This window comes from Sceloporus undulatus, chromosome 2, assembly GCF_019175285.1.
Source record: "Sceloporus undulatus isolate JIND9_A2432 ecotype Alabama chromosome 2, SceUnd_v1.1, whole genome shotgun sequence".
Taxonomy (NCBI): Eukaryota; Metazoa; Chordata; class Lepidosauria; order Squamata; family Phrynosomatidae; genus Sceloporus; species Sceloporus undulatus.
The window spans coordinates 133,601,959-133,628,770 of record NC_056523.1 but is presented as its reverse complement, the minus strand read 5'-3'; the positions used below and the strand labels follow the sequence as shown (position 1 = coordinate 133,628,770).

General features: G+C 41.6%; 1 protein-coding gene and 2 non-coding genes across 5 annotated transcripts in view; 1 reads left to right on the top strand and 2 right to left on the bottom strand.

Moving 5' to 3' along the window:
• The window catches only part of NARF (nuclear prelamin A recognition factor), a 42,958-nt gene extending 20,016 nt beyond the window's left edge, over positions 1-22,942 (top strand). For all 3 annotated transcript variants that reach the window (XM_042451601.1, XM_042451603.1, XM_042451602.1), the window contains 6 exons: positions 4,346-4,464; positions 7,433-7,562; positions 11,393-11,465; positions 12,977-13,114; positions 15,423-15,580; positions 17,275-22,942. In XM_042451601.1, coding sequence (XP_042307535.1) covers positions 4,346-4,464; positions 7,433-7,562; positions 11,393-11,465; positions 12,977-13,114; positions 15,423-15,580; positions 17,275-17,516 — 860 coding nt within the window. In that variant the 3' untranslated portion in view covers positions 17,517-22,942. The remainder of the gene's footprint in view (positions 1-4,345; positions 4,465-7,432; positions 7,563-11,392; positions 11,466-12,976; positions 13,115-15,422; positions 15,581-17,274) is intronic.
• A 1,900-nt stretch (positions 22,943-24,842) lies between these two features.
• Positions 24,843-24,914, bottom strand: TRNAQ-UUG. The gene has a single exon. It is a non-coding gene; the product is annotated as a tRNA-Gln (tRNA).
• A 952-nt stretch (positions 24,915-25,866) lies between these two features.
• TRNAQ-CUG lies at positions 25,867-25,938 on the bottom strand. Its single transcript has one exon. It is a non-coding gene; the product is annotated as a tRNA-Gln (tRNA).
• Between the last annotated feature and the right edge of the window lie 874 nt (positions 25,939-26,812).

Below are 26,812 nucleotides of genomic sequence, written 5' to 3'. Positions count from 1 at the left end.
CTTCCTTGCGGAGCAAAAAGAACCCACGAAAAGCAGGTTCTTTTTGCGGCACCATAATGACGCCACAGTGTGCCAATGGTGCACTCGCAACATCATTATGGCACCGTGACGTGCGGACGCTAAGCGTCCCTCGCGTCAAAATGGTGACGCCCATCTGTACAGGCCACTGCCATTTTGATGTACGGAGGATGTGCTAGGGTTGCAGGGCGTCTGTAAGAGACGCCCCGAGGCAACCCTAGCATGTCATCAAGACGTGCCACAAGGCCCGTCTGTACTGGGCCCTAGTCAGGCTTGATGTAGCATTATAATATCTCATCCTGTTCCAAGGTCAGTTAAGCATTAAAATTACAGGAGTCCCTGTCCTTCATCCAATCTGGCAACCTCACCCAAAAAATTAAGATATACCAGAGCATGGTGTGTGGTGATGGTGGTTGGGTGGAGATGATGTCAGCTATTAGAAAAACACCTCTGAATCTACTCAGTGCCTGAGCATCAATTTGGCTGAAGCGGGATTACAAAAACAGGAGTGGATTGTCCCTGGCTGCTTGTGCTTCAGTATCTGCTTGAGCATCTCCCATGTTGGAGGTGGAGAAAGGAGACTACACATTATGTTGTTGTTGTTGTTGTTGTTGTTGTTTGCCAACAAGTCAACTTTGACCTATGGTAGCCCTATGAATGAAAGATCTCCAGATGGACTCATCAACAGCTCTGCTCAGTTCTTGCAGCCTCAGGGCTTCCTTGATTGAATCAATCTACCTATAGTGTGGACTTCCTTCTTTCTTACTGCCTTCCACTTTACTGAGCATTATTATCTTTTCCATTGAGTCACACTGGCCTGTTACAGACCGCCAAGAAGCGGCGGTCTGCCGCTGCCGCCAGTTGCAGTGTCCGGGAACCACAGCAGCCAAACGGTGCGATTCCCGGACGCTGCAGAGAAGGAGCGTGAAAATTGCGCTCCTTCCTGGGCCCTGGAAGAGATGCCGGGAGGCGCTAGTCGCGCGGTATCACTTCCGGGGCGCGACGTGCGGATGCAGAGTGTTCGCTACGTCAAAATGGTGGTGGCCGTGTGGAACGGCCGCTGCCATTTTGACGTCATTACGTGCGAGGGGCAAGGGGTGTCAGGAAGCGCCGCCCCTCGCGAGTAATGATGGCGCGATGACGGCGCCTCATGGGCCCATCTGTAACGCGCCACTGTCTCATTATGTGTCCAAGATATGACAGCCTCTGTTTAGTCATTTGGTTTTTTGTCCAGTAAGGATAGTGTCTGCACCCCTCAGTTCATATTGAGAGCCGTGGAACTGATTGTGTTTGCTAACATGCAGTCAAAGCAAAGGTGCTATTTCCTCATCAGATTCCCTACATGGCCCCTGTTCAGGTGAGGTCACACAAGTGAAGTAAAAAGTAGCCCTAAAACAGAGTACTCAGCAACAGTGTCGCTACAAACTGCCACTGGAGTGAGTGAAAGGTCATGTTTCTATGGAATTTACTACATCACTTTTCAGCCCCCAAATATTTGCTAAAAAAATTCATCCAAGCAGCCCCTCTGTCGCCACTAAGAACAAAAAATTGCATGGGCTGACTGTTCCTGGCAGACCGTCTTCTGCAAGACTTCTCTCTGTGTCTCTTTTTCTCACATACTGCTCAGGGCTTCGATTTGTGTTGCTGAGGCTGCTAAACACAGTATTGGACCATATAATTTGTAGGGCAGTTTGGTGCTCATTAGAAGATTAGGGAGAGAAATAGAATCATAGAATTGGAAGAGACCATAATGGCCATTCAGTCCAACCCCTTGCCACAGAGGAATACACAATCAAAACACTCCCAATGGATGGCCATCCAGTCTCTGTTTAAAAACTTCAAAAGAAAGGAGACTCTATCACTAAGAGGCTGTGTTTTCCACGGGTGAACTGATCTTAGTGTCAGGAAATTCTTCCTAATGTTGAGGTAGAATCTCTTTTCTTATAGTTTGAATCCATTGCTCCCCTGTCCTGGTCTCTGAAGCAGTAGAAAACAAGCTTGCTCCATCCTCAATATGACATCCCTTCAAATATTAAAACATAGCTATCATGTCACCTCTGAACCTTCTTTTGCCACGCTAAACATACCCAACTCCATAAGCCACACCTCATAAGACATTGTTTCCAGACCTTTCACCATTTTGAATTCTGTTGCCTAGAACAGGACATAGTATTCCAGATGAGACCTGATCAAAGCAGAATAAAGTGACATATTACTTTCCTCAGTGTAGGCACTATTCCTTTATTCATGCAGTCTAGTCTGCATTGGCTTTTTATCTGCCACATCACAATATTGATCATGTTCAACTTGTGGTCTACTAAGATTCCTAGATCCCTTTCATATGTACTGTTGTCAAGCCAGGTATCATCCCTACTATATCAGTGCATTTCATTTTTTCTTCCTAATTGTAGTACCTTGCATTTCTCCTTGTTAAATTCATTTTGTAATTTCTGTACCCAAGTCTCTAATCTGTTCAGGTCATTTTAAATTCTGATTATGTCTTCTGGGGTATCCTAATTTGGTGTCATCTGCAAATTTGATAAGCATGCCTCCTGTTCCATCATCCAAGTCATTTATAAAGATGTTGAATAGCATTATGCTCAGGGCAGAACCCTGTGGCATCCTTCTAGTCACTTCTACTCCAGGATAAAGGGGAGCCATTGGTGAATATCATTTGGAATATATCTTGGGTGAAACCTGTGCAAAAAAATAAATAAATATTTGTTATTCTGGCTCATTTACAAGCAAAAGAAGCTGACTTGGATTTCAGCCATTGCCATGTGGATGCCTTTTTCTATGCTGAGATCCCACCATATTGGGGAAAGTCATATCTGAAATTATCCCCCCAAGCCATGCTCCCCGAAGAGGATGTAACACTTAATGCTGTCTTTTTAAGCAATAGTAATTATTTAAAGTTAAAACAAATTGCTCTTACTTTCACCTGGCACACTTGCAGCTTTGGTTCGGACTGAGGTTGGCCTCCCCTCCATCAGAGCTCATATTCATTTTGCTTTATTTAACTACTGGAGATCTGTAATAGATTCTCCGGTTAAGGTTTTTCCTAAGTTGTGTTTCCAACATTTACCAAATTGCAAAGTTTGGAGTTTAAGATACCATAAGTTGCTTGAATCATATCCTGCTCTAACTGAAAATCCTTCTACCCGGAATTCAAGAGAGAAGCTTCGTGAATACATTTTTAACCATGATGTGTATCTGGATAGACTGGCTATTAACAATTCGAAATTTTCCAAATGGTTTAGATTATATAAATTGGACCATCAGATGGCTGTTTACCTAGGGAAGCTTACATTCTCAAAGCTTAGGCAGGCTTTTCAAACAATGCCTTCAGCCATGATCGATGGTAGATATTCACACACACCTACGGATTCCCGTTTATGTATTTGTGGAGCTCCAGAAATTGAGGATTTGCCTCATTATCTGCTTTTTTGTTCACTATATACTGATCCAAGAACTAAATTTATGGGATCTATTCTGTCCAATTTACAGTCTAATACCACTTCTGAAAAGATTTTTTTCTCCTGTCTGATATTGATTCTAAGGTAACTTACAATGTTTCACTGTTTGCCTCAGCAGCAATCAAAATTTGGGCAAGGGTAATAGCAAACATTGCAGTTGATTGTCATGGGGATGATCTTATCTAAACTTTGAAGTTCTTTTTAGTGTTGTTTTATTTAATTGTCTGGAATTTTATTATGTTTAATGTATAAAATTTGGATGTTAGTTATTTGATGGAGCATTTTATAATTCTGAATTTCTGTCATTGATTTTACATTTTAATCATGCGAATGGCCTTTGGCTTAAGCACTGATTGATTGATTTGATCGATTGGTTAAAACAAATAGGAATTTAAATAGTTACGGTGCTAAGACAGTTAGAGAGCCCACCTCCCCTATCTCATTCTACTCGCCTGGCTAAATTAATTGTGTCTCTGTTAATCTGATTAGCCCAATATGAAGTGGACAGTGTTGTAAAAGGACCAGTTTGGTTTCATGGGTGGAAGGTTGGACTAGAAGTCTTGGAAACCAGGATTTGAATACCTTCTCAGCCATGGAAACCTACTGGGTGGTCTTGGGCAAGTCATACTCTCATCCTTAAAGGAAAGCTATGGCTCCTTTGTCTTGTCAAGAAAATCCTAAAATAGTATCACCAGAAGTTGGGGTCCACTTGCAGGAACGTAACAACAAATTTAAAATCCTGGGTCACTGAGGAAATTCCATATTTTGTTTCTTTATCCTTTAATGAATTTAATAGCTTCCATCATAATAACCCACAGCCCTTCCTGTCTTGTTCTGTTCATCCATTCTAGGTTGGATCCAGTATGCCGAGAGGGTCCTCTCCAGCCTCGTGACTCCACACATTTGCACTGCAAAGTCACCACAGCAGATCATGGGTTCCCTTATAAAGGGTTATTTTGCAATGCAACAGGTAACTGTTTCTGTTCCTTTTCTGGAATATTGGTGGTTGGAAGAGAGAATGGGTTTTTCACAGTGTGATTTTGATTCTAACTTGTTGGATTCCCCATAGTAGATAATTTTATTGATTGTTTTAGCAGAGTAGCAATGATGGACAAGCTTTTTAGTCCTGAGGGCTACTGTTGGTCTTGAGAGTCCAGCAGGAAAGGTGGGTGGTTATCCCCCCCAGCTTGGGGGATGGTGAACATGGTGTGGGAAAAGGCCACATGCTGCCCTAGAGCTACCCCTGCTCTGGTGAATGAAATGGTGCTGTGTCTCTATGCCAGATCTTTCCAGCATATCACTTTTTCTTCTCTGTTCATGATGATTTGTAGCTCCTGAATTTGCTATCACTTGAGGTGGTGGAACATTCTGATCTGGTTTTCTTGTACCTTCCATCCCAAAGAACCAGAGAATACAGTGATGGTTTCAGTGCATGATAGTAATGCCATTCACTTTGCTCTCACTCTGCATGGAGTTGGAGACACATGTCCACATTGCTAATGCTTGCTATCTTATCTTGCTTGTAGAGGCTTTATTGCCTAGGTTTGCACACAAGACAGGTTGTACTGGTCTGGTTGCTTTAGCAATAAGGCCATTTCCATGCCCTTCACACTGAAAAATCAGTTGTAGAGTTCCTTCTTTTGAGGGCATGAAAATGTTGGTAAACATTGGGTTGTGCATTAGCTATGCTCTGCACTGTCACACGGATCCTAATAATGTCATCCCAGGAATGAGTTCTGCTGACTTCAGTGCAGCATCTTTCCTTTCTAATAAATTTGTTTAGTTTGTTTAGAATTTAATACTTTCATCGAAGAACCAAGATGTATTTTGCTTTCATACTGCCCTTCTTTAAGTCTCTTTTTGCAATATATCTCTCTACCATGGATACCGAGGGAGACGTGCATAAGACTGTAGTCTTATTAATCCATTACCATGTTTTCTTTGACCCATAGTTGGTCTCTAAAGCAGCCAATGTATTTTAAAAATACCTAAAAAGTTAATAATAATATAATAATAAAGATTTATTTTTAGCCCACCCAATCACAAAGAATCCAGGTGGGTTACAACAATAAAATACATCAAATTACAATAGAGTTTTAAAAAAATCAAACCCTAGACCTACCCCCCCCCTAATTCCCAGTACTAAAACAGAATTAAACAGAAATAGTATAAAAACATTAAAAACATTTAAAAAATTGGCAGAAAGATAGGCGGGGAAGAATAGACAGATGAGGGGACAAAAATCTCTATATCTGGGGAGGGTAACTAAGTTGGAAAGGCCTGCCAGAAGAGATCCGTCTTGAGTGCTTTCTTAAAAGCTGTCAGAGTGGGAATGTGACGGATCTCCTCCGGCAGGTCGTTCCATAGTTTTGGAGCAGTAATAGAAAAGGCCCTCTGGGAGACTGATGTTAGCCTAGATTTTTGGGGGATGTAGTAGATTTCTTCCAGAGGACCTTAGTGTGCGGGATGGACAATAGGGAAGAAGGTGTCAAGTACTCTGGGCCCAAGCCATGTAAGGCTTTAAAGGTAATCACCAACGCCTTGTACTTTGCCCGGAAAATAATAGGCAGCCAGTGCAGGGACTTCAAGACCGGTGTTATATGGTCATTCCTAGAAGTTCCCGTGATCAATCTGACTGCCATATTTTGTACCAGCTGAAGTTTCCGAACTTGGCACAAAGGTAGCCCCAAGTAGAGCACATTACAGAAGTCCAGTTGAGAGGTTACCAGTGCATGTACTACTGTTTCCAGGTCCTTCGGCTCCAGGAAGGGGCGCAGTTGGCATATCAGACGAAGCCGACAACAGGCGCTTCTGACTGTCGCATCCACCTGAGCTGTCAGTTGGAGCGACGAGTCAAGGAACACCCCCAGACTGCGAACAGAATCCTTCAGGGGAAGTGTGATCCCATCCAGAACTGGCTGACACAACTCCGTTCTTGGATTCGGGGTTCCTATAGCAAGTACCTCTGTCTTACCTGGATTCAGCTTGAGTCGGTTTTCCCTCACCCAGTCCCTTACCTCCCCAAGACAGGCATTCAGAGGAGACATGCCATCCTTAGTCACTGCTTCAGTCTGAGACATAGAGAAGTATATTTGGGTGTCATCAGCGTACTGATAACACCCCGCCCCATGTCTCCGGATGATCTTACCTAGCAGCTTCATGTAAATGTTAAACAGCATTGGGGACAGAATCACGCCTTGAGGGACGCCTGATTTGAGCTCCTTCTTGGCCAAACAACTGTCCCCAAGCGACACCATCTGGAACCTGCCCAAGAGGTAGAACTGGAACCACTGCAATGCAGTGCCTCCAATACCCAACTCTCTCAGGCATTCTAGAAGGATACCGTGGTCAGTGGTATCAAAGGCTGCTGAGAGGTCCAAGAGCACCAGCAGGGTCACACTTCCCCTGTCGATGCCCAGATGGAGATCATCGACTAAGGCGACCATGGCAGTCTCAACTCTGTATCCCGTCCTGAATCCAGTTTGAAATGGATCCAGAAAATCCGTTTCCTCCAAGACTGCTTGTAGTTGATTGGTGACCACTCTCTCGATCACCTTGCTCAGAAATGGTAGTAGCGAGACTGGTCTATAGTTATTTCTATCCAGGGGGTCCAGGGAAGGCTTTTTTAAGAGTGGTCAGGGAGCCTTCCCTGAGGGATGCATTAATTATGTTTTTCAGCATCACCATGATTTTTTTCTCCCCCCCTGGATAGCCAGCCAGGTTGGGCAAGGGTCGAGAGGGCAAGTCGTCTTTTTCAAACTACATGTTAATAAGCAAACGTTAATATCAAGAAAAGCCTCTCAGAGTCTAGAATCTAATAAAATCAAAATTCTACTAATATGGTTTCTTTTCCTCACTAGTGGCTACCATCATTTTGCTGCATTTACTTCTTAATTTCTCTTGCAATATGTTAATTGTATGTTTTCTTCCTTTATCAGAATCTATCCCCTGATAAAATTTTCCACATAATTGTGGCACCTTGCTATGACAAGAAGCTAGAAGCCTTGAGAGAGGACATTTACACCCCTTTGTATCATTCTCAAGACATTGATTGTGTTTTAACATCTGGTAAGCATCTTCTCTAAACTTAAGTCCTTTTGGACTTAAATTTGGACTCATATTCAAATTTTATTTTCATTTTTACACAGGAAATAATGGAAAAACAAAAAGTAATATAAAAAAGGTCATCTTCACAGCTACAGTTTGGTGTTTGGGGAGACAAGGAGAGAGAGTGAGGAGTAGGATAAAGTGTCTTGTGGTGTACTCCCATTGTTAAAATATTGTGATATCATTTTTGTCAGAACTAAAGGTCCATTGGGTCTGTTTGGGATCTGTCAGGTTCAAACCACAAAGGAGAGTGAATGTTCCTCTAGAATTTGTGGTCCCCAAAAATAAATTTTCCAATCTGTGTGCATAAAAAACCTTACATTTGACTCTGTGTGTGTGTGTGTGTGTGTGCCCAAATGTCATGTCTCTGAGAACTCATCATAGTACCATGAAGCAGCTTGAAGGATATTGCATAAAGTGTCAGCTTGGGTATTTGTGGTAAGATGAATTTTGCTTCATGGGGTCAGAGGTAGAGAGGAAGGCTACTGCATACTCTTTCTTACTTTGATTTTTGTTTTTGTTTGGGTGTTGTTGTTGCGTTTGCTCTGCTGGTTTGCTTTCTGTTCCTGTCCAGCCAGCAGAAGCTGCCCCTGGGACTTCAGGTATGCAAGAAGTCAGGCCCACCTGTAAGCAGGGAAGATTTCAGGTTTTCCTGAAGTCCCTGGAACGTGTACATTTACCTTGTTAGCACAGTGGAGACAGCGTGAATGCTGTGTGGACTGGAACAAACAGTCATAAAAGATATCCAGGAAAGAAACAAATAAGGGAATTGCATGAAGGGTCAGGGAGACCATGCTCTTTATTCCTGATATGTTTTGAAGGATAACTCTTTCCCCAGCAATGTGAATTGTACAAATATACTAAGGCAGTTTGCCTCTGCTTATCTTGAACACTCACTCAGAACTGAGGGCTCAAATACAAACAAAGGGTGCAATCAGTCTCTGTACAGCTGTCATCCTGTTCTTTCCCCCATCCCTACCCCTGGGTGATACACTTGCTCCCTGGGAGAGCTGGTGGCATGATTAGCACTATCTGCAACTGGCAGTGGCCACTGCAAAATGACTGAAAGATGAAGAAGAATTCCTACTCTTGCCTTTAATCGCTGGGAGGGCTTGGTGCAGGCTAGTGGCACCTCTTAGTCAGCAAGGGCATGTTTGCTGACTGGATAGTTGTTCCTGTGTAGATATGAGCTGCTGATGTCAGCAGAAGGAACATCTATCCATTTGGCTGCTATGTGCCTACTCAGTGCTGATTCAGGTCCATTTAGTCTGCATTTAGAGACAGACTCAGGAATCCCCTCGCCCCCCAGCTGCTGTGCAGTAACAACAGTTTGTGTTGCTAGCAAACCATCACACTGCCCTCTGCTGCCTACTCCTGAGCACTGGAAGGCCCATCTGTGCCCATTTTTGTTTCTTATACTTCGAAGTATGACTTTCAGCTATAAATTCTTGAAACATGATACATGAGCCAATGTGTTAAGCAGGCCATTTTGATGGGCAAAACAAGGATGCTGCCACACTGCAGAAATAAAGCAGTTTGACACTACTTTTAACTTCCCTGGCTAAGTGCGATGGAATTCTGGGATTTGTAGTTTGTTGTGGCCCCAGAGCTCTCTGACAGGGAAGGGTAAATATCTCAGAGAAGTCCAAATCCCAGAATTCCATAGCACTGAACCACAGCAGTTGAAGCAGTGTCATCCTACTTTATTTCTGCAGTGTAGACCCACAGACCCTATAGCCACAGGACCCAGTGGAATCCAAAAATGTCATACTTTGACGATACCACACCCTTAGTTCCTTTTTTCTTTCTTTAAAGTAAAAATTCCCTGATTTTTCATTTATTACATCAAATGTACTTGATCTGTCTTCTTCCATGGCAGTGTAATAGCACTTCTATGCAATGGCAGCTGATGATTTCTACATGAGTGGGGTGGTAAATTGGTCCTGGTGTTTAGTCTGAAATCTAGCTATCAAAAATGCTGAACCCCATCCCCCAGATAAATTCATTGCGCAAGTCCTTTAAAGTTCAGATTAAAATCCAAAGCAGAGTCACTGTTCACAGATATAGTAGCTACCAGCTGCCACTGTTTGTATATCGAATTCCTAGTGAGAAAGAAAAATAGTTCAGCTGACCCTGGTGTAAAAGGACAGGATAATGCACAACAGGAGATGAATACAGCCCAAAACAACATGAGAAACAAGATTCAGCACAAGTATAATGTATGCTAGGGCACATTTATTTAACTAGGAATACACACTGGTGGTATCTGACCTGCTAGTCACTGTTCAAGAAGAAGAGATCCTTCAGCTGTGCTGGATAGCCCAATGAAGATATCCATGTAGAGTGCAGTAGTAGTGGGAAATGATAAACAGCATGCTAGACATTCCCACTTAAGTCAGGGATTGCCAAAGAAAGGAAGCAAAAGGAATGGAAGGGAAAAGGGGAAGAGAAGAAAAGAGAACCTGCCACATATTCTTTTATATAAATGGATGGTCAGCCAATATGGAATATAATTCTGTGTGCCGTTCTTGTTGCCCCATCTCAAAATAACATTCTAGAGCACGGTACAGTCCAAGGAAGGGTAGTTCATAGGATCATTTGGAGCAACTTCATTAGTGGGAAAGGTTGATGCTTTGGGGGCTTTTTATAGAAAAAAAATACTTAAGTAGTATTCAAATGTAGGGGTGCAGAATATTTGGCTTTCCAGATACTTTGGTCTAAAACCACCATTATTTCCATCTGCCATGAACAGTGGTGAGAGCCAATGTGGTGTGGTGGTTTGAGCATTTAGTTTCAACTCTGGAAACCAAGGTTCGAATTCCCTTTTATTCATGGAAACCTGTTGGGCAAATCATATTCTCTCATCCTGAGAGGAAGACAGTGGCAAACTCCCTCCAAACAAATCTTGCCAAGAAAACCACATTATATGTTTACCTTAGGGTCACCATAAGTTGGAAAAAATAACAATGGCCTGTGGTTAGTCCAGAACATTTGGAGGGGCCACCACTATTTTAGGTGTTTATCAAATATTATGTGCCAAGAAAAGATTTTCTATCCCATGTCATAACAGTACAGCTGTGGGACAGGGTACCCATAAAATCAAGTTGCAGTAGATTCAGGACAGATGAAAGAAAAACTTACACAGTGCATATCCTAAGCTTATAGTCACTAGCTTAGGTATTTTTGAAGGGGATTAGAAAGATTCATGAGGGACACACCTATCAATGGCAGTTAGCCATGATACATAAATGGGACCTCCATTTGGACTGCTGGGAGGTGGGTGGGTTTTGCCTTCATGCTCTCCTGGTGAGTTTCCTAGATACATTTAACTAGCCATTTCTACTAGAACCAGGCTGAGAAACCTATCAACCTTGTTATGTCAATAAACTACTACTCCCATCATCCCATACCATTAGGGAGATTAGCAATGGCAGATGGGAAATGTAGTCCAGCAACATATGAAAGGCTACAGATGCCCCAGCCCTACAGTAGGGCCTTTCTCTTATCAAGTAATGCTGCAGAACAGCTCTAAAATCACAGGTGCTATTGTGTGGGAGGTAGTTTTGCTGCCAGGATGCTATGGCCTCCTCAAGATGTTGCTCAGGTTTAACACTAGACATCAACCAGCATGGCCAGTGATCGCATATGATATCAGGTGTAGCCCAGCAGCATCTGATGTAGCGTGCAGGTTCACCATTCCTGTATTTTTGCCTGAAGAGACCTCACTCCTTCTTCCCTCATGCTTATGGCCTCTCTGTGTACTGAATGGCAATTCATTTTTCTCTGTGCAGGTGAAGTCTTCCAAGTCATGGAGCAGAGAAATGTGTCTTTGAAAGAAGTAGCAGAGGTGGCCTTTGATACTGTGTAAGTAGCTGTTGTGAAAAGGGTTCATTTTGGCAGTTTGAATCTTAAAGGAACAGGGGCGAAAGCATGGGATATCAATAATGATTATGGCTTCCTATTATTTTTCTACAGTATTTAATTTTGTGATCTTAGGAGAAAGACGTAAGACAACATTGCCTTCTTCAGCCTGTGTCACTCCATTGCACAATACAGTTGTGAACTCACAGGTCCGCTCTAGGGAGCAAGGTATCCAGGTTTATCTTTGCTGCCTCACTCAGCATAGGCCCGATCTTCAGCTCTTCTTGTCACTTAGGCTCCCTACCAGGAGTACTGCTTTAGCTGCTAGCTTCCGCCTTGTGTTCTTTGTGTCATTTCACAAGCAGGCACAATGGACAATGAGCAGCCACCAGTCATCTCCCCACCCACACACACACACATACTCTGCTTGCAAATAGGCTTATTTGACAGTGTCATTGTAGTAGGCCAAGAGCAAGCTTCCAAGCATTTCACTTTTGCAAGCAAACCTATGTAGCAATGATGGCTGCCTCTTAGAGCAGCATGTGAATGTTAGCCCATTCACATGGGCAAGGGTGGAGACTGCACTAGCACTGCTGTTAGGACTCACAAGTGGCCCCAGACATTGGGAGGCAGGCAAAGCTCCATCCCCAGTACATGTTGCTAGGACACATAGTCCCTGGCAAATGACTTGTTATGCTGGTAGGTAGTGTGGGCCTGTGTGTACTGGCCAGAAGTATACATTTCCCATCGAACTGTGGCTTAACTGTCATAGCAACAGATTCCACCTACAATGGAATGTCCCATAAAGTCCTCATTATGAGATATTGCAAGATGGTACAAGGTGTCATTGAGTAATGAAGACTTTTCCAAATGTGTAACATCTTCCTAGTTTGTTGTGCTAATTTAACCCCTGTAATGGAACAGGAAACCCCAATCCTGATAGGAGTTTCTAAATGAATACATGCCTCTTTCAAGAAATTTGACCATATGACATGTTTGGGCAGCAGAATGGGGCATCTGAAAAGCATTTGCTACTGTGAGGTATAATGTTTTTAAACACCAATGCCACTTCACTGTTTTAGGGTATGCCAACCTTCCCCAAGCAGGTGACCTCCTGATGTCTCAGACTACAGCTTTCAGCATCTTCAGCAAGCATAGTTATTAAGGACTGGCCCTGTTGATCTTGGGGAAGGCTGGTATACTGTATATCCTGTGTTATGATGCAGGTCCCTTGACGGATAGTGGTGGCAAAAACATGAATGAATAAGCCACAGTGAACTAAGCAGCGAAACTAAACTTCTGTCATCCTCAGCACATGCACACACACACACTTTAAATACATGTTTATTGATAGGTTTTCAATTCTGTTGGTTTAATGTGGTTAACTAATACATGATTTCCAATTGACTGATAACTTACTGGGTTGTAGATACGGACCACCTAAGCTCTGTACAGGATTCTTCATTTGCACAAAGTAATCCTACACTTCCTTGTCTACTCCCTTATTTTATAAGGTTTGGTGGGATAAATGAGAGTGATTTAATGCGGCATGATGGAAGAAGATCAGATGGTTACCTAGAGCACATATTTAAACACGCTGCGAAGGAACTGTTTGATACTGAAGTGAAGGAACTCACGTACAAAGTATTAAAGTAAGTTCTTTATCTAAATCAAATTCATTCAGAAAATAGGTACTGCACCACCTAAATCCATATAGCTGAAAACATCTGCCTCATCTGCATCCATTAAATTGGCAAGGGGGGGGGGCTTAGATTTTATTTGCATCAAGCTAATGGCCATTACAGTTTTAACAAATGCTGTACATACAATAAACACAACCAGCTTAAAAGCATTCGAATACTGATGATAAAACAATCATAAATTTAAAAAAGATATCCCCTGCACTAAAACAAATATAAATGATGTAATCAAAGGCCTTGTGCATAAAATTATTAAATTAATTTAATAATAAAATTGTACAGTTTAAAATGGACTTGTTTGTAGCCTGTTTTAATAGCAGTTGCTAAGAACTTCAGTTTTTAGTGTCAAAATCAAAGCCTTTAAGGAGGAAATTCACATACAAGTTGAGCATTTCTTACTCAAAATGCTTGGGAACTTAATCTATTTAATGAGACATAAGGGCTGGAGGGGGGGGGGTCTGTGAAATGGCAAGAAGAGTAGATTCCCACCATTTCACAAATCTTGCATCTCTCTACAGCCTCACAAATACAGTACAGGTACTTGCTACACTACTTGTCCTGTAACTCAAAAAGTTTTGGATTTTGAAGTACTTCAGATTTTGGAATTCTGTATAAGGGATATTCAACCTATATTAGTTGGCTGAGTATCCTGGTTGAACAAGCAATATGGGGACATTTAACCCTTCATGTGAGTCTGTATACAATAAAAAACAAAACAAAACATGGACCACAGTTTTAGTATTTCAAACTCCACGTACACACACCTGATTTCAAAATAGGATTCTACTGTATCTTCCTTCAAGTACAAGAACAAAGTGCATCCAAATGTGGACTTGGGAAGTCTTTCCTGTATGGTTCTCCAGATATTGTTGGACTGCACTTCCCTTCAGCCCCAATCACTGTGGCCTATGACAAGGTATGCAGGAATTTTAGACCAAGAACATCTGGAGGACACAGCTCCCCCTTCTTGCATTATGCTTTTACAAGTAAGGATAAATTATTTAAGCACAAGAAAGACAAGTCCTTTGCAATTATGGAGTCATAGTAGTAGTTATTGTTTGACTTTGCTTCTGTTTAATATCCAGCTAAGCAACCATGTAAGGCAATTTCTGGCCCTCCAGTTGTTTGACGGCAATTCCCACTACCCCACTGCTGCCTAGAGATAATGACAGAACTTGAAGTCTAGCAACATCTGGAGGGCCAGGCATCACTCTCTCCAGTATGGAATTCAGAAGTTACATGACGCATAGGGGACTGAGAATTGTGAACAAGAATAAATGGCTAAAACCTTAGTTTCCAGTTGTCTACAAACTCGCTCAGATCCCAAAAGTCAGACGCACAGTCTGAAAACAAGTTGATAGGCAACAATATTTTTCAACCTTGGTCTGATATTTAGGTATGTTGGCTGTATCACCAGCTTTACCCTTGAGGTTCCGAGGTCAGTAATAAATAATTTATAAAACAATGTTCAGATAAAGCACAGCTTCTAATAAATCCTTGCTCATTTCTGCTCTCTACATTCTTAGAAGGATTTATGACCTCCAGAAACTTCTCAAGTTGCAATGTACTTTAAGTAGAAGAATTTCAAAACTGGGAAGGCAGTCAAGTATGCTACCGCTTCTGCATTTGTGGCTCAAACATTGTGCATGAATTGTATCAGTGAACAATAGAGATAAAGGTAGTTCTTAGGATCAAAGGTTCCTGATTTGCTAGAAAAATGGAGCATATCATTAATTTAAAAATGGATGTTAAAAGCTCTAGGATCATATACCTCCACAATTTCATGTCAGAGAAGAGGTGCACTATCAACTGATAGCTGAACCATGAAGGAGGAGCATATAGCAAATGCATGAGAGTAGTCAAAAAGAACAATTGTGACTCTATCCAGTAACCGTTCCATTAGACTAAGAAACATGAACATTAAGAACATGTGCCTGTATTTGCTGGTTTTCCTTTTACCTTTCCCTCCCATTTTCCTTTTATTCTGTGTCTTTTGAATTGTTCTCTTTGAGAGCCTTTCCAGATATAAGGGGGACATAAATGCTATTAAGAATATATATATATCACAGTGTGTGTGGTGCAAAATGGTGGTTAATGACAGTTGATGAAAAGCAATTCTAACCATTACGTACATCTACATCTATCCACTCTTATCACTCTTTCTCTCATGAAACACCCAACAGAGTATTTTCCAGCTGTCCTCAAGTTATTGCAACCCACAGAAGAAGTCACTCTCTCTTTCCTTTCTTTGTCTTTTCAGAAACAAAGATTTCCAGGAAGTCACACTAGAAAAGAATGGCGAGACAGTGTTATGCTTTGCCGCAGCTTATGGCTTTCGAAACATTCAAAACATGGTCCTGAAGTTGAAAAAGGGAAAGTGTCCCTACCACTTTGTGGAAGTTTTAGCCTGTCCTGGAGGTAACAACTAAACATGAGATCTGTTTTGCCCCTTATACATAGCCATGCAGTAGGCCAACCTGCTGTGCCATCCAGATGAATTGGACTATCAGTGGCCATCCTGGTTGAGAATGATTGGAGATGGAAGTCTAGCCCATCTGTTTGTTGCAGGCAGACACAATGGTTCTGATTCCTTCCTTTGTTGGTTTTTGATAGGTGATGGTTTTTCCAAGAAGGTCATCAAAGCCAAAGTCTCAAACCCTTGTCAATGAGTTCACCTTGGCAATGAAATGAGGCCGACATTGGCACCAATGAGGTTTCCCAAGGGAAGGACATTCCAGAGCAGTGTTATAGCTGAGAAGGTCGTCTCACGTGTCCTCGAGTATTGCTTCCAATGGAGGGACACAGGGGAGGGCTCCTTTGACATTGGACATCATGGTCCCAAGACATTTGGCAATTTGTTTTGTGCATTGATGTTAAAGGAAAGGGTCTGAAATACTCCAGCACTGAATGTCAGTGCAAAAGATATCAGCTTGAGAAGTTTAGAAACAGAACAGGAAAAGGAGGCAGAGAAAAGAAACTCTTCTAGGGAAATCTTGCTTTTTCTGTATTATTGGCAATACTAAATTGGTACCATTTGCTAAAACATAGTGTCTCCCAACAGCATGGGCAACAGTTTAGTAGCCTGGAACTTAAGATATTTTTGACCTTTAACTCCCAAAAACCTTTCCAAGCATAGTCAGTGGTGAGGCATCATTGGAGCTACAATTTAAAAAACATCTGGAGGACCACAAGTTAGCCATCCCTGCTGTAGGAGCCTTGGTGGTGCAGTGGTTAAATGCCTGTACTGCAGCCACTCACTCAAAACAATAATAATAATAATAATAATAATAATAATAATAATAATAATAATAATAATAATGGTTTATTTATATTTTCCCACCTCTCCTGAATGGATCGAGGCGGGATTACAACCAGTTAAAAATACATCAGAATAAAATACATTTAAAATACATTTAAATACATTGATAAAATAGTACAGTTAATATAGAACTAGGTCCATTGAGTGGTAATGCAAAATTTGTCCAGTGATATAATGATGATATTACAACAGGTCGGGTGGATAAGCTCACCAGAAGAGGTTGTGAGTTCAATACCAGCGAAAGGACTCAAGCTCAACTCAGGCTTGCATCCTTCTGAGGTCGCTAAAATGAGTACCCAGATTGTTGGGGGCAATTAACTTACAGTTTGTAAACCACTTGGACACTTAGATACTGTTAGTTCAGTATGAAGCGGTATATAAATGAAGCTGTTTTTTTGTTTAGGAGATTGGGTTGAATAATTCCCATCTCTGAACTGGTCCATAAATACAGTACAGCATGAGAACATGCCTTTCTTCCTGAAACAGGGTTTGTATGCAAGCATAAGATCCAGTCCATGTAAGCACAAACTGTGTGGTGAATTTTGGGATTTTATCTGGGATAGGCAATGTGTTCTAGTACTGTACACATTGGATTTTAACCATGTAGACCCCATTTGAACATAATAGATTGTGTGGAGCATGCAGGGATGCTAGAGGTTCATGGGGAAGGAAGGTACACTCTTGCTTCAAACCACACACATAGGCAACGAAAAGCAGCCAGTGATCTGGCTCTGTGTTTCTCTGTCTAAGCAAACTCATTTTCTCTTTTTTGACCTTGACCATCCACATTTAGGGTGTTTAAACGGGAAAGGTCAGGCTCAGACTGAAGATGGAAAACCAGATAAGGCTCTGCTCAAGCAGATGGAGGATGTGTACACTGCAGTTCCTGTCCAACTTCCAGAAACCAATGGGCACGTGCAGAAGCTTTACCAGGAATGGTTGGAAGGGATGGATTCTGTGAAAGTCCAACAGTCATTGCATACAAAGTATAGTTCAGAAAAACCAGTTGCCAACAGTTTGGATATCAAATGGTGACCATGCAACCACTAGACTTACATTAGGTTTGTTGTACATGCAGCACTGGCAACTGTTCTATGCAACTATTGACTGGGGCACGGATTCCGTGTTTGGAAAAAAAAACCTGGAATTGCCTTTGTTCACAATTGGAACTTTGTAAAGTTAGATTGTTGCTTGATCAAATTGTTGTGTTGTATATTTGGACCATGTCTATTTAATCAGAGTCCAATGTTGTGTGTATCTGAGGACTTTTATTGGGCACACTGAGCCTCTAGACTTCCAGGATGGGACTGGAGGCATCATAACAGAATCAGGGCATATTGCTATGTGCTTTGATCTGGGCCACCTAAGTATGTGAGTCTGCCAAGAATGTAGTGCCATGGATTTCACTGATCTCCAAAAGGCATTTTGTTAATTTTACTGTTCATCCAAGACTTTGTATCTTTGCCAAACATTATAAGATACCAAAATGGGGTAAAGCAAACTCACTAACTTCCTACCATAGCATACCTATACCACTTTACTATATTAAGGGGATACTCCTCAGATTTGATTGTAACTCTGATACCTGCTGGTAGTGAATTTCTTTTTTATTCCTTTAATTTAATTTAATTGGCTCCTTTGGGAAAGAGGGAAATGTGTCCTATTCTTGCTTTCTGTTTCTAGCCTATTGTTCTCTCCCTGAGAATGTTGGGATCCTAACCTTCCAGTGAGACAGTTGGACATTCTCAGCCAAGTTGAAGACCGTATCTTCAACATCTTCAATAGCTCAGTTGTCGAGTTCTGGGTGAAGTAAAGTAATCAGAATGATTGAAAGGCAACATAGATGTAGGTACAAAATAGGATCATTTCACAAACATTTCAGGGGTGGGCAAGTTGAATGCAGATAAAAGTTGTTCAGATAACAGAGGCAGCCAACCTGAAACCAGAATCTCTAAGATAAGAATGAATTGGAAGTTAATATGATTGTGTGTATATGTGCCTTCAAATAGCTTGTCATCCTGTGACCCCTTGAATTCCATAGGGTTTTCTTAGGCAAGAAATACAGGTGGTTTGCCAATTCCTTTCTCTGTAATATAGCCTACAGCACCTGGTATTCCTTGGAGGCCTCCCATCCAAGTACTAACCCTGTTTAGCTTCCAGGATCAGATAGGATTTGGTGCCTTTAGGGTATTTAGTCCCCCAGAGAGGTTTACCTTTACCTTCTCTGAGACTGTGATATATGCCCAAGGTCATCATATTGGTTTCCATGGCCGAGCAGGAATGTGAACCCTGTTCTCAGAGTCGTAATCCAACACTGAAACCACTACACCACACTATTCTCAGAAGTTAATATACTTTACTGTTAATATTACTTTACTCCTCCTTGCATAATGATAAACTGCTATGTAATCTTTTAGGTTTTACCCACTTCTGCTGGTTGCTGAAGCTTTGGAGGAGTTTGCTAGGCTTTTATCTTGCCAGAAAATTCTACATGGATCAGATCCTTCTATCTGTCAAATGTCTTGGCTCAAGACTTTGGGACCACACCAGTGGTTCCTAGTGAGATTTCTTAATATTTGACCAAGTCTGCAATCCCTATAAACAGATACTCAAGTGCTTACTGAATTCACTGGCACTTGCTGAGCAGATATGCATAGGACTGCCTGGCAAATTACAAAGAGCAAAGTTACAAGCTAATGTGCAATCTCCCCATTTGCAACATTAGTATGTGTATGGGAACAGTGCAGGCTCACTGAAATTATTGGAAACTGTATACCAGCAGTATCTAATGTACTATGCCCACCAAATATAATTTTAAGTTCTATTTTTTTCAACTTAAACAAAAGGGGCAATGATTTTTTTATTTCTTCTGTTTTATTTATTGGTCCAGTACTGACAGCCCCAAAGTCTTTAAAAAACGTTTTGTTGAACTGCTTTAGCCGCTCCTCCAATTACTCCTTCATGTGCTTTTCCTCTCTTAACAAGAAAATACGGGTAAGCTTTGTTGTGATTTTCCCATGACATTTACACATCCTTGTGGTATTCTTAAGTGACTGTCATGTTAAAAAACAAACAAACTGGGAATCTTAAGGTTGTCATATTTGCACTGTAAGATTTTAAACCTCTGATTAGAGGGCATTGGTGCTTCACTTCTCTTTAAAGGTCTTCAGTTCTCATGCTGGTTCTTATGGTAATAGAGACAGTTTCCAGATGCAATGAAAGTTTTGCTCAGATGGCACAGGAAGCAGTGCCACAGTGAACTGTTATGCCACTGGATATGGGGGCATTTGTGTGGCAGCATAGCCAAGGAGTGGGCAGAAAAAGACTTTGTAAAAAGGAGCTTCTTTCTCAGAGGCTTTGTTATCTGAGATATGCCTGTATATATCATACTTAGTTCTGTCTTTGTAAAAAAAAAAAAGGAAAAATAACTTAAGACAGGTATGCAAGTAATGCACCCTTGTGCCAGAAAAAGTACTTGGAGCAGCTGAGGTAACTGGACATGGAGCTGTATCAAAAGGGAGCCCCTGCATGGCATTTTCTTAGTCCTCTAGAAGTTTTCCATATTCCTTGTACAGCTGTAGTAGGAGAAATGTCAGTGAGAATATACTGAAAGAGGTCCACATTCCATCAAAAGCACTAATATACAGCCTCTGGTATCTTCATGATATGGTGGCAGTCTCATTAATTTAATTCTGTTTTTTTAGTTTGTTCAGATGTTTTGTATATAGGTTTTAGCTGTATGTGCTTTGTGTGTGTGTGGAAAGGTCCTTGGTATAAAGCTGGAATTTAATTTTACAAGCCGGGATCTCAAAACAGTACATCAGGACAAGCCCCCATGGATTGGGTTGCCTGCCCTTTGCTGAGTCAAAATGAAAGCTTCCAAGTGTAATTCTGTCAAAAAGACTCATCAGTGTACTTAAGTAACTGCTGGCAAAGGTTTAAACCCTGAAACCACCGTGCTGTACCAGGAGAAGGGTGGCAAGAACCAAATGTACAAAGCTGTGCAGTTCTCTTTTCCAGAAGTATTTGAAACGGGATGAGCTGAATAAAAATTCTGGCCATTTAAACTTTTACATTTAGAGTACAGAATTTTTGTGCTGATATACATAATCTGGACCTATCTGTAGATCAGACAAGAAAAAGAATCATGTCTACTGGACATTCTGGCTTGGAGCTCTAATTAGACAAACCCTGCCTTTGCCTCTCTGGTGAGTCCATCTAAATGAAAACAAGCCAAGCTATTATTTTACATATCCATAATCTTATAGAACTGGAAAAGGTGTATATTGTGTGTGTGTGTGTCCCACTTCTAGAATATCAGTGAACCTGCAAAATATGCCACCAAAATGGAGCTACACACTCAAGACTGAAAGCATTACTTGTCCTTCATATATTGGTTGCATCTTCTAATTAGTGAGGTGTCTAATTGGTTAGGGGGCTGCCCCCTGAAAGGTAAGAGTGGGATGAGCTGCCAAACACCTGAAATCCATAATACCGATTTGCTCTTGATAGCTTGAAATTAATCTGAACCAAGGCAAAACTATACATATATTTATATATTCTTTCCATTCATGGAACAGTAAACCATAAGGCATGTAAATGTGTTAGATTTGGGACAGTATCAAGGCAAGGATTCACCGACTAGTATAACAATGCTTTTCCATTATCTACATAGCTGTCTACACAGTAGCAATGCATATCTATTTACACAGTTGATAACTTAAATGCTCCCTTAAAAGACAGCATCGCTTGAATTCAGTTACCCAGGGAAGAGGATTCTCTCATCCAAAATGAGACTGAACCTTACTAGAATGTAGTTCCTTTTGTGATTGCAAAGCACTTGATTTCACAATTGTCATCTATTTCAAAAACTGTCCAGCAAAAGCAAATATGGGTGCAGTCTATTAACCACAACTGTTAATTAACGATGACAAAACATTAAACTGCCCACCAGGTACACCTTGCTGTTTTCTGGAAATCAGTTGTCTTGTGCTTGAAGTAAATCTTTTCATCAGCTTTGTATCCTGTTACTGACATTACCAAAGCCTGGGGCAATGTTTTTTGGGAAAGCCAGCTTTCACTATTTTATTTCTCATTTGAACCTTTGGAAATAATTTTATTTCTGGACAGGTTGGGATGTGAAAAGTCTATGTGTTTGTACCGATGTACATGTGCTTTTGTCTTTGTTTTTCAGAAGCTTGTAAAGATTAAACAATTGAGAATTGTTTCTGTAAAGCCATGAGGTCTATTGGCATAATCATATTCTGAAACCTCGGTCTTACAGACATTCCACCCAATCCTAGGCATGCTTATGTGACACACATCTCCACTTTTTTGGAACAGCCCAAGGTAGGCTGCCATTGTTAAGCCTCAAGCCCCAGCCACCCCCTTTCCAGCTCCTACTACCAGTTGTACAGCCCTAGAAGTGGGCCTGTCCTGTTGCAGCTTCCACAGTCAGCTTCCCCTCATATTGGTAGGAATGAGTACCTGAAAAGTTGCTTACTCGTTGGCATAACCTGGCTACTATCAGGTAAGCCGCTTGAGCACAAGGCCAGGGCAGCTGACACACTCCCACTTGCCACTTCTCAAAGCGGAGTTGCCCAGAAGCAATGCCTATATTGTACTGTTCTGGGAACTAAGAAACAGAATTAATGCAGTTTGACGCCCCTTTAACTTGCATGGCTCAGTGCTGTGAAATCCTGGGATATGCAGTTTGTTGTTGCACCAGAGCTCTCTGTCAGAGAAGGCTGAATACTATGCAAAACTACAAATCCCAGAATTCCATAGCATTGAGTTAAAGCTGGGTCAAACTGCATTAATTCTGCAGTGTAGATGCAGCCTCATTTGCCACTGTTGTAGTGCCAGCAGTTAAGCCCACTTGGGAGTGAAGAGTACTGCCTGGGAGTTGAAGTGCAACTGCAAGGGCTGGTTTTGGGTAGAGTTAGGAGGCAATGTGTGCAGATCCTGGCAAATGGCCCAGTGCTGGTGCCAGTTCTTGTCACTTGGAAGTCGGAGTCCTACTGAGTTGAATGCCACTTCCAAGGAAATATGCCTAAGATTGGGACCCCAAATGCATCCATGAGATTTGTGGTCCTTAAATATAGAATTAGGAGTGGAGCCTAGTTAATGTGAATATGCTGTAATAATGGTACTGCTTACAGGTAGGCATTGTTTGGTAGGAAAAATATTCATACTATGTTATCTATCCACCTGAGGTCTTTAAAAGGAAACAATAAATAATATGGGACTTTTTGGGAAAACCTCCAAGCCAAAGGAGATTGTAAAATCTTAATATCGGTACACACAAGTGACTGCAGTCCTTGACTGATATATCAAGTATTTGTATTCAGCTCTGCCTTTTCAATATGATTGTACCTGAACAATATTCAGCTACAGTACTCAGTTTCTAGTGCAGTACAAATTTGAATGCTTAAACAATAATTAAAAAATACTTTGTAGAATTTTTTTCTAAGTATGCTTGCTTATTTATTTATTTATTTATTTATCCATCTGAGCACCAGAGCCAACCCCAAGATATTTTGGTGCCTCAGGGAATACAACTCTATGTGACACCTCACTGCAATTTACGGTGTTCTGATGTTAACTGCGCTTCTTTGGGACAAGACCTCCTGGCTTCAGTGAGGATGATTTATGATTTGCACCTTGATTTGTATTGGACAATTTTCCTTATCAAGTGGCAGGATAATACAGGAACCTCCCTCAGGTAAGCTCTACATGCAGATCTCACTGTACATGCACCACCTTCTACAAATTTTGGATACTTAAGAGATGGACATGTTCAGTGCTGGATGCAGTGTCAGGATGACTTAGGCGGGCATGTTCACATTACTTACATATACGGTGATGAGATTGCTGGGAGAATAGAAGCTAAAACATTTTTAATACTTAGTAATAGATAATCCTGATTGAGGATGTCCTCCCAATTTTCACACAGCAATTCAAGCTATGCAAATGCACCATATTACCAATAGAAAACAGCGCGATGTGAAATGTTTATATTGAGGAAAGTTAAGGAAGAAAGGGCAGAAGGATGGCCACAGCTGAATATTTAAAAACACGCACAAAAATAATGACCAGAGATGGTTTACATAACTTAAAACATATGATATCAAAATGGTTAAAGACTTTTTTATACTTTGTCTCTATCATAAATCAAAATGGAGAAATGAGAAGACTAGGGCACATCCACACTGCAGAAATGATCCAGTTTGACGCCACTTTAACTGCCATGGCTTCATGCTATAGTTTTGTGAGACATCTCTGTTAGAGAGCTCTGGTGCCACAACAAACTACCAGAAATCCACCGCACTGAGCCACGGTAGGTAAACTGGTGTCAAACTGGATTATTTCTGCAGTGTGGATACAGCCTTGGACTTGGTAGTGCAGCTATGAAGGAACTAGATAAGATCCTTAAATGTAAAGATACTGAATATTAAAGTTAGAATCATCCAAGCCACCCTCGAGTCTCACGGTCCTTTCAGCACATAGCACTCAAAGTTGAATAAGCAAATATGAAACCTAAAAGATGAGGCATTACCAGTGTATGTCTCATCAGAAAACATATCAAGGCTGTCTTGGCCATACAGCAAAATCCAATGACATCCAAACTCCATAAAACAATGATGCCTTCATGGGGCCAGCCAAAAATGCACAAAATACATTATGCAAGCTTTTAAAGCTTCACTTGCATCTTCATCAAACAAAGGTGTTAGAAATCATACAGGAGAAGAAGAAATTATGTAAGAGCCAAAGGCCTATATTCTCCCTATATTGGGAGGAAGGTGGGATAGATGATGATGATGATTTTGTCAAGACGTTTTTGTTGTTGTGACTTAAGATGGTGTGGAGGAGTATCCCTGCTGGCAGAAGCCACTCTTTGGCCACGTGGGCCAAAGATCCAAAACACACTGCAAAAATAATCCAACTTGAGACCACTTTAACTTTCCTGGCTCAGTGCTAGGGAATCCTGGGAACTGTAGTTTGTTGTGGCATCAGAGCTCTCTGACAGAGAAGGCTCAATGTCTCACAAACGCCCTTGAGCTAAAAGGCCGTACAGAGAGGAAAGCCTTCAAGCAGACACGTGTTCTGACTGCATGTGAGAACTGGTTATGTCAAAGCAAAAAAGAAAGAAAGAAAGAAAACCTCATTTAATGAAATAGGGAAGGTATTGAGACCTTCTTCTGCAGCCATTTTAGTCCTGTCCGTGAAACGGGGGAGTTCCCATAGACTATTCCTTAATACAAGCCAGAGTTTTGCCAGCTCCGGATAAGGAAGCTAAAATATATATGTTGTATTGTGGGTGAAGTTTTTCGTTCCCTCCAAAATGTCCCTTTTTCAAACAGGTTCTACCGAGATTTGAACTCGGATCGCTGGATTCAAAGTCCAGAGTGCTAACCATTACACCATAGAACCACATGGCGGCTCTGAGGCCCGAAAAGTCCTCTATTAGCACGTCCCCGGAGGGAGGGAGGGAGGGGCGTCTTTCTCCCAATTAAGTAAATACTCGAAAAAGAGATTCTGTACTTTATTTATTTATTGTCCGGTAAAACTCTTTTCTTGGTGCCATAGGCTTCAGATTATGCTACTAGGTCTTGGAGGACACTGCAAAAGAAAAATGATATCTTCCTCCTTCCCTGAAAACCATGCTGTGATCCCCAAACTGTGCCCTTTAAGAGATTTTGGACTTCAGCTCCCATAAGGCTCAGCCATGTTGGCCAATAGCCAGGGATTCTGGGAGATGGAGTCCAAAATTCCCTTAAAAGAGCACAGTTTGGGGACCACTGAGCCTCAGAAGCCTAAGGTCCAAAACACACTGCATAAATAGTCCAGTTTGACACTGCTTTAACTGCCCTGGCTCAATGCTATGGAATTTTGGGAACTGTAGTTTTGTGAGACATTTAGCCTTCTCTGTCAGAAAACTCTGGTCTCACAAAACTACAGTTCCCAGAATTCCATAGCATTGAGCCAGGGCAGTAAAGTGGTGTTGTACTGGACTATTTTCTGCAGTGTGGACGCCGCCTTAGTTGGGATCCAATTATTCCTTTAATTAAGCAAAATGATGATGATGATGATGATGATGATGAAACCTAAGTTAGGCCTCTGGAGAGCAGAGTTCGAATCCTAGCTCCTCCATGGAAACCCACTGGAAACCTTGGGCAAGTCACACTCTCAGCTTCCTCAGGGGATGCCAATGGCCAACCCCCTCTGAAGAAACTTGACAAGAAACGACAACAACAACACCAGTTATTATTTATGAAGCTGAAGTAAGAATGGAAAAGAAATAACAGAGCCTTCGCTTTCTTCGTCCTCAAAACATTTAAAAAGAAAAAGTGACTGGAATTGTGGTAAAATGTAATTTTCTTTCAGGTTCCACCGAGATTTGAACTCGGATCGCTGGATTCAGAGTCCAGAGTGCTAACCATTACACCATGGAACCAGTTAAGGAAAAAACGCTCTTCTGGATATACTCATTGACGACGCCAGAGAGCTCTCCCAGCCCTCTCAGTTAATCCGTTTACCAAATACTGTAATAAGGACGGTTTCAAAAGAAACGCCTAGTCCCAACTGTAATAACGGCCGAGCCTCAACAGAGGGAAAAGCGGCCTGCCTCGAAGGTCACTGCCTCACAGGGCGACGACATGGGCCTAGAAGTTCTTTCCCTATAACGGTTCTCTAGAAAAACAAAGGCTCCAGATACACGTGCTGCTGCTGCCCCTCCTCATTGAACCGTGTGGGCAGTGGCACACTCGTCCTCCTAGGAATAAAGCAATCACATTCACACACAAAGGTCAACGCTGGGGCGACGTCTAAATGGCGGCTGAGACCCAGCGTAGGCAGCTGGCGAGGGCTGTAATAATAGGGGAAAAGACAGGAGTTGGTTCGGGTTCAGAAAGATGAGGGTGCCTTTTCTCCCCATTTTAGTTTGTCATTGCTCCTTACCACACTGCGCGGGTCTAGCGCTATTTTTTGTTGAACTGCGATGGCTCCTTACCACACTGCGCAGTTCTAGCGCCACTTTCATTTAACTGCCATTGCTCCTTACCACACTATGCAGTTCAAGCACCACTTTCGTGTAACTGCCGCCATTGCTTGTTACCACACTACGCAGTTGTAGTGCCATTCTTCTACTTTAACTGCCATCGTTGCTTACCACATGAGGGAAATTAATACTTGGATTGAACACACAAATAATTATATGTTCATATAAAGATATATATGTATATATGTGTGTATATATATATATATATATATATATATATATATATGCTTGAAGCAGTTTAGAATCTTCAGAGAGAGCTGTTAAACTGCCT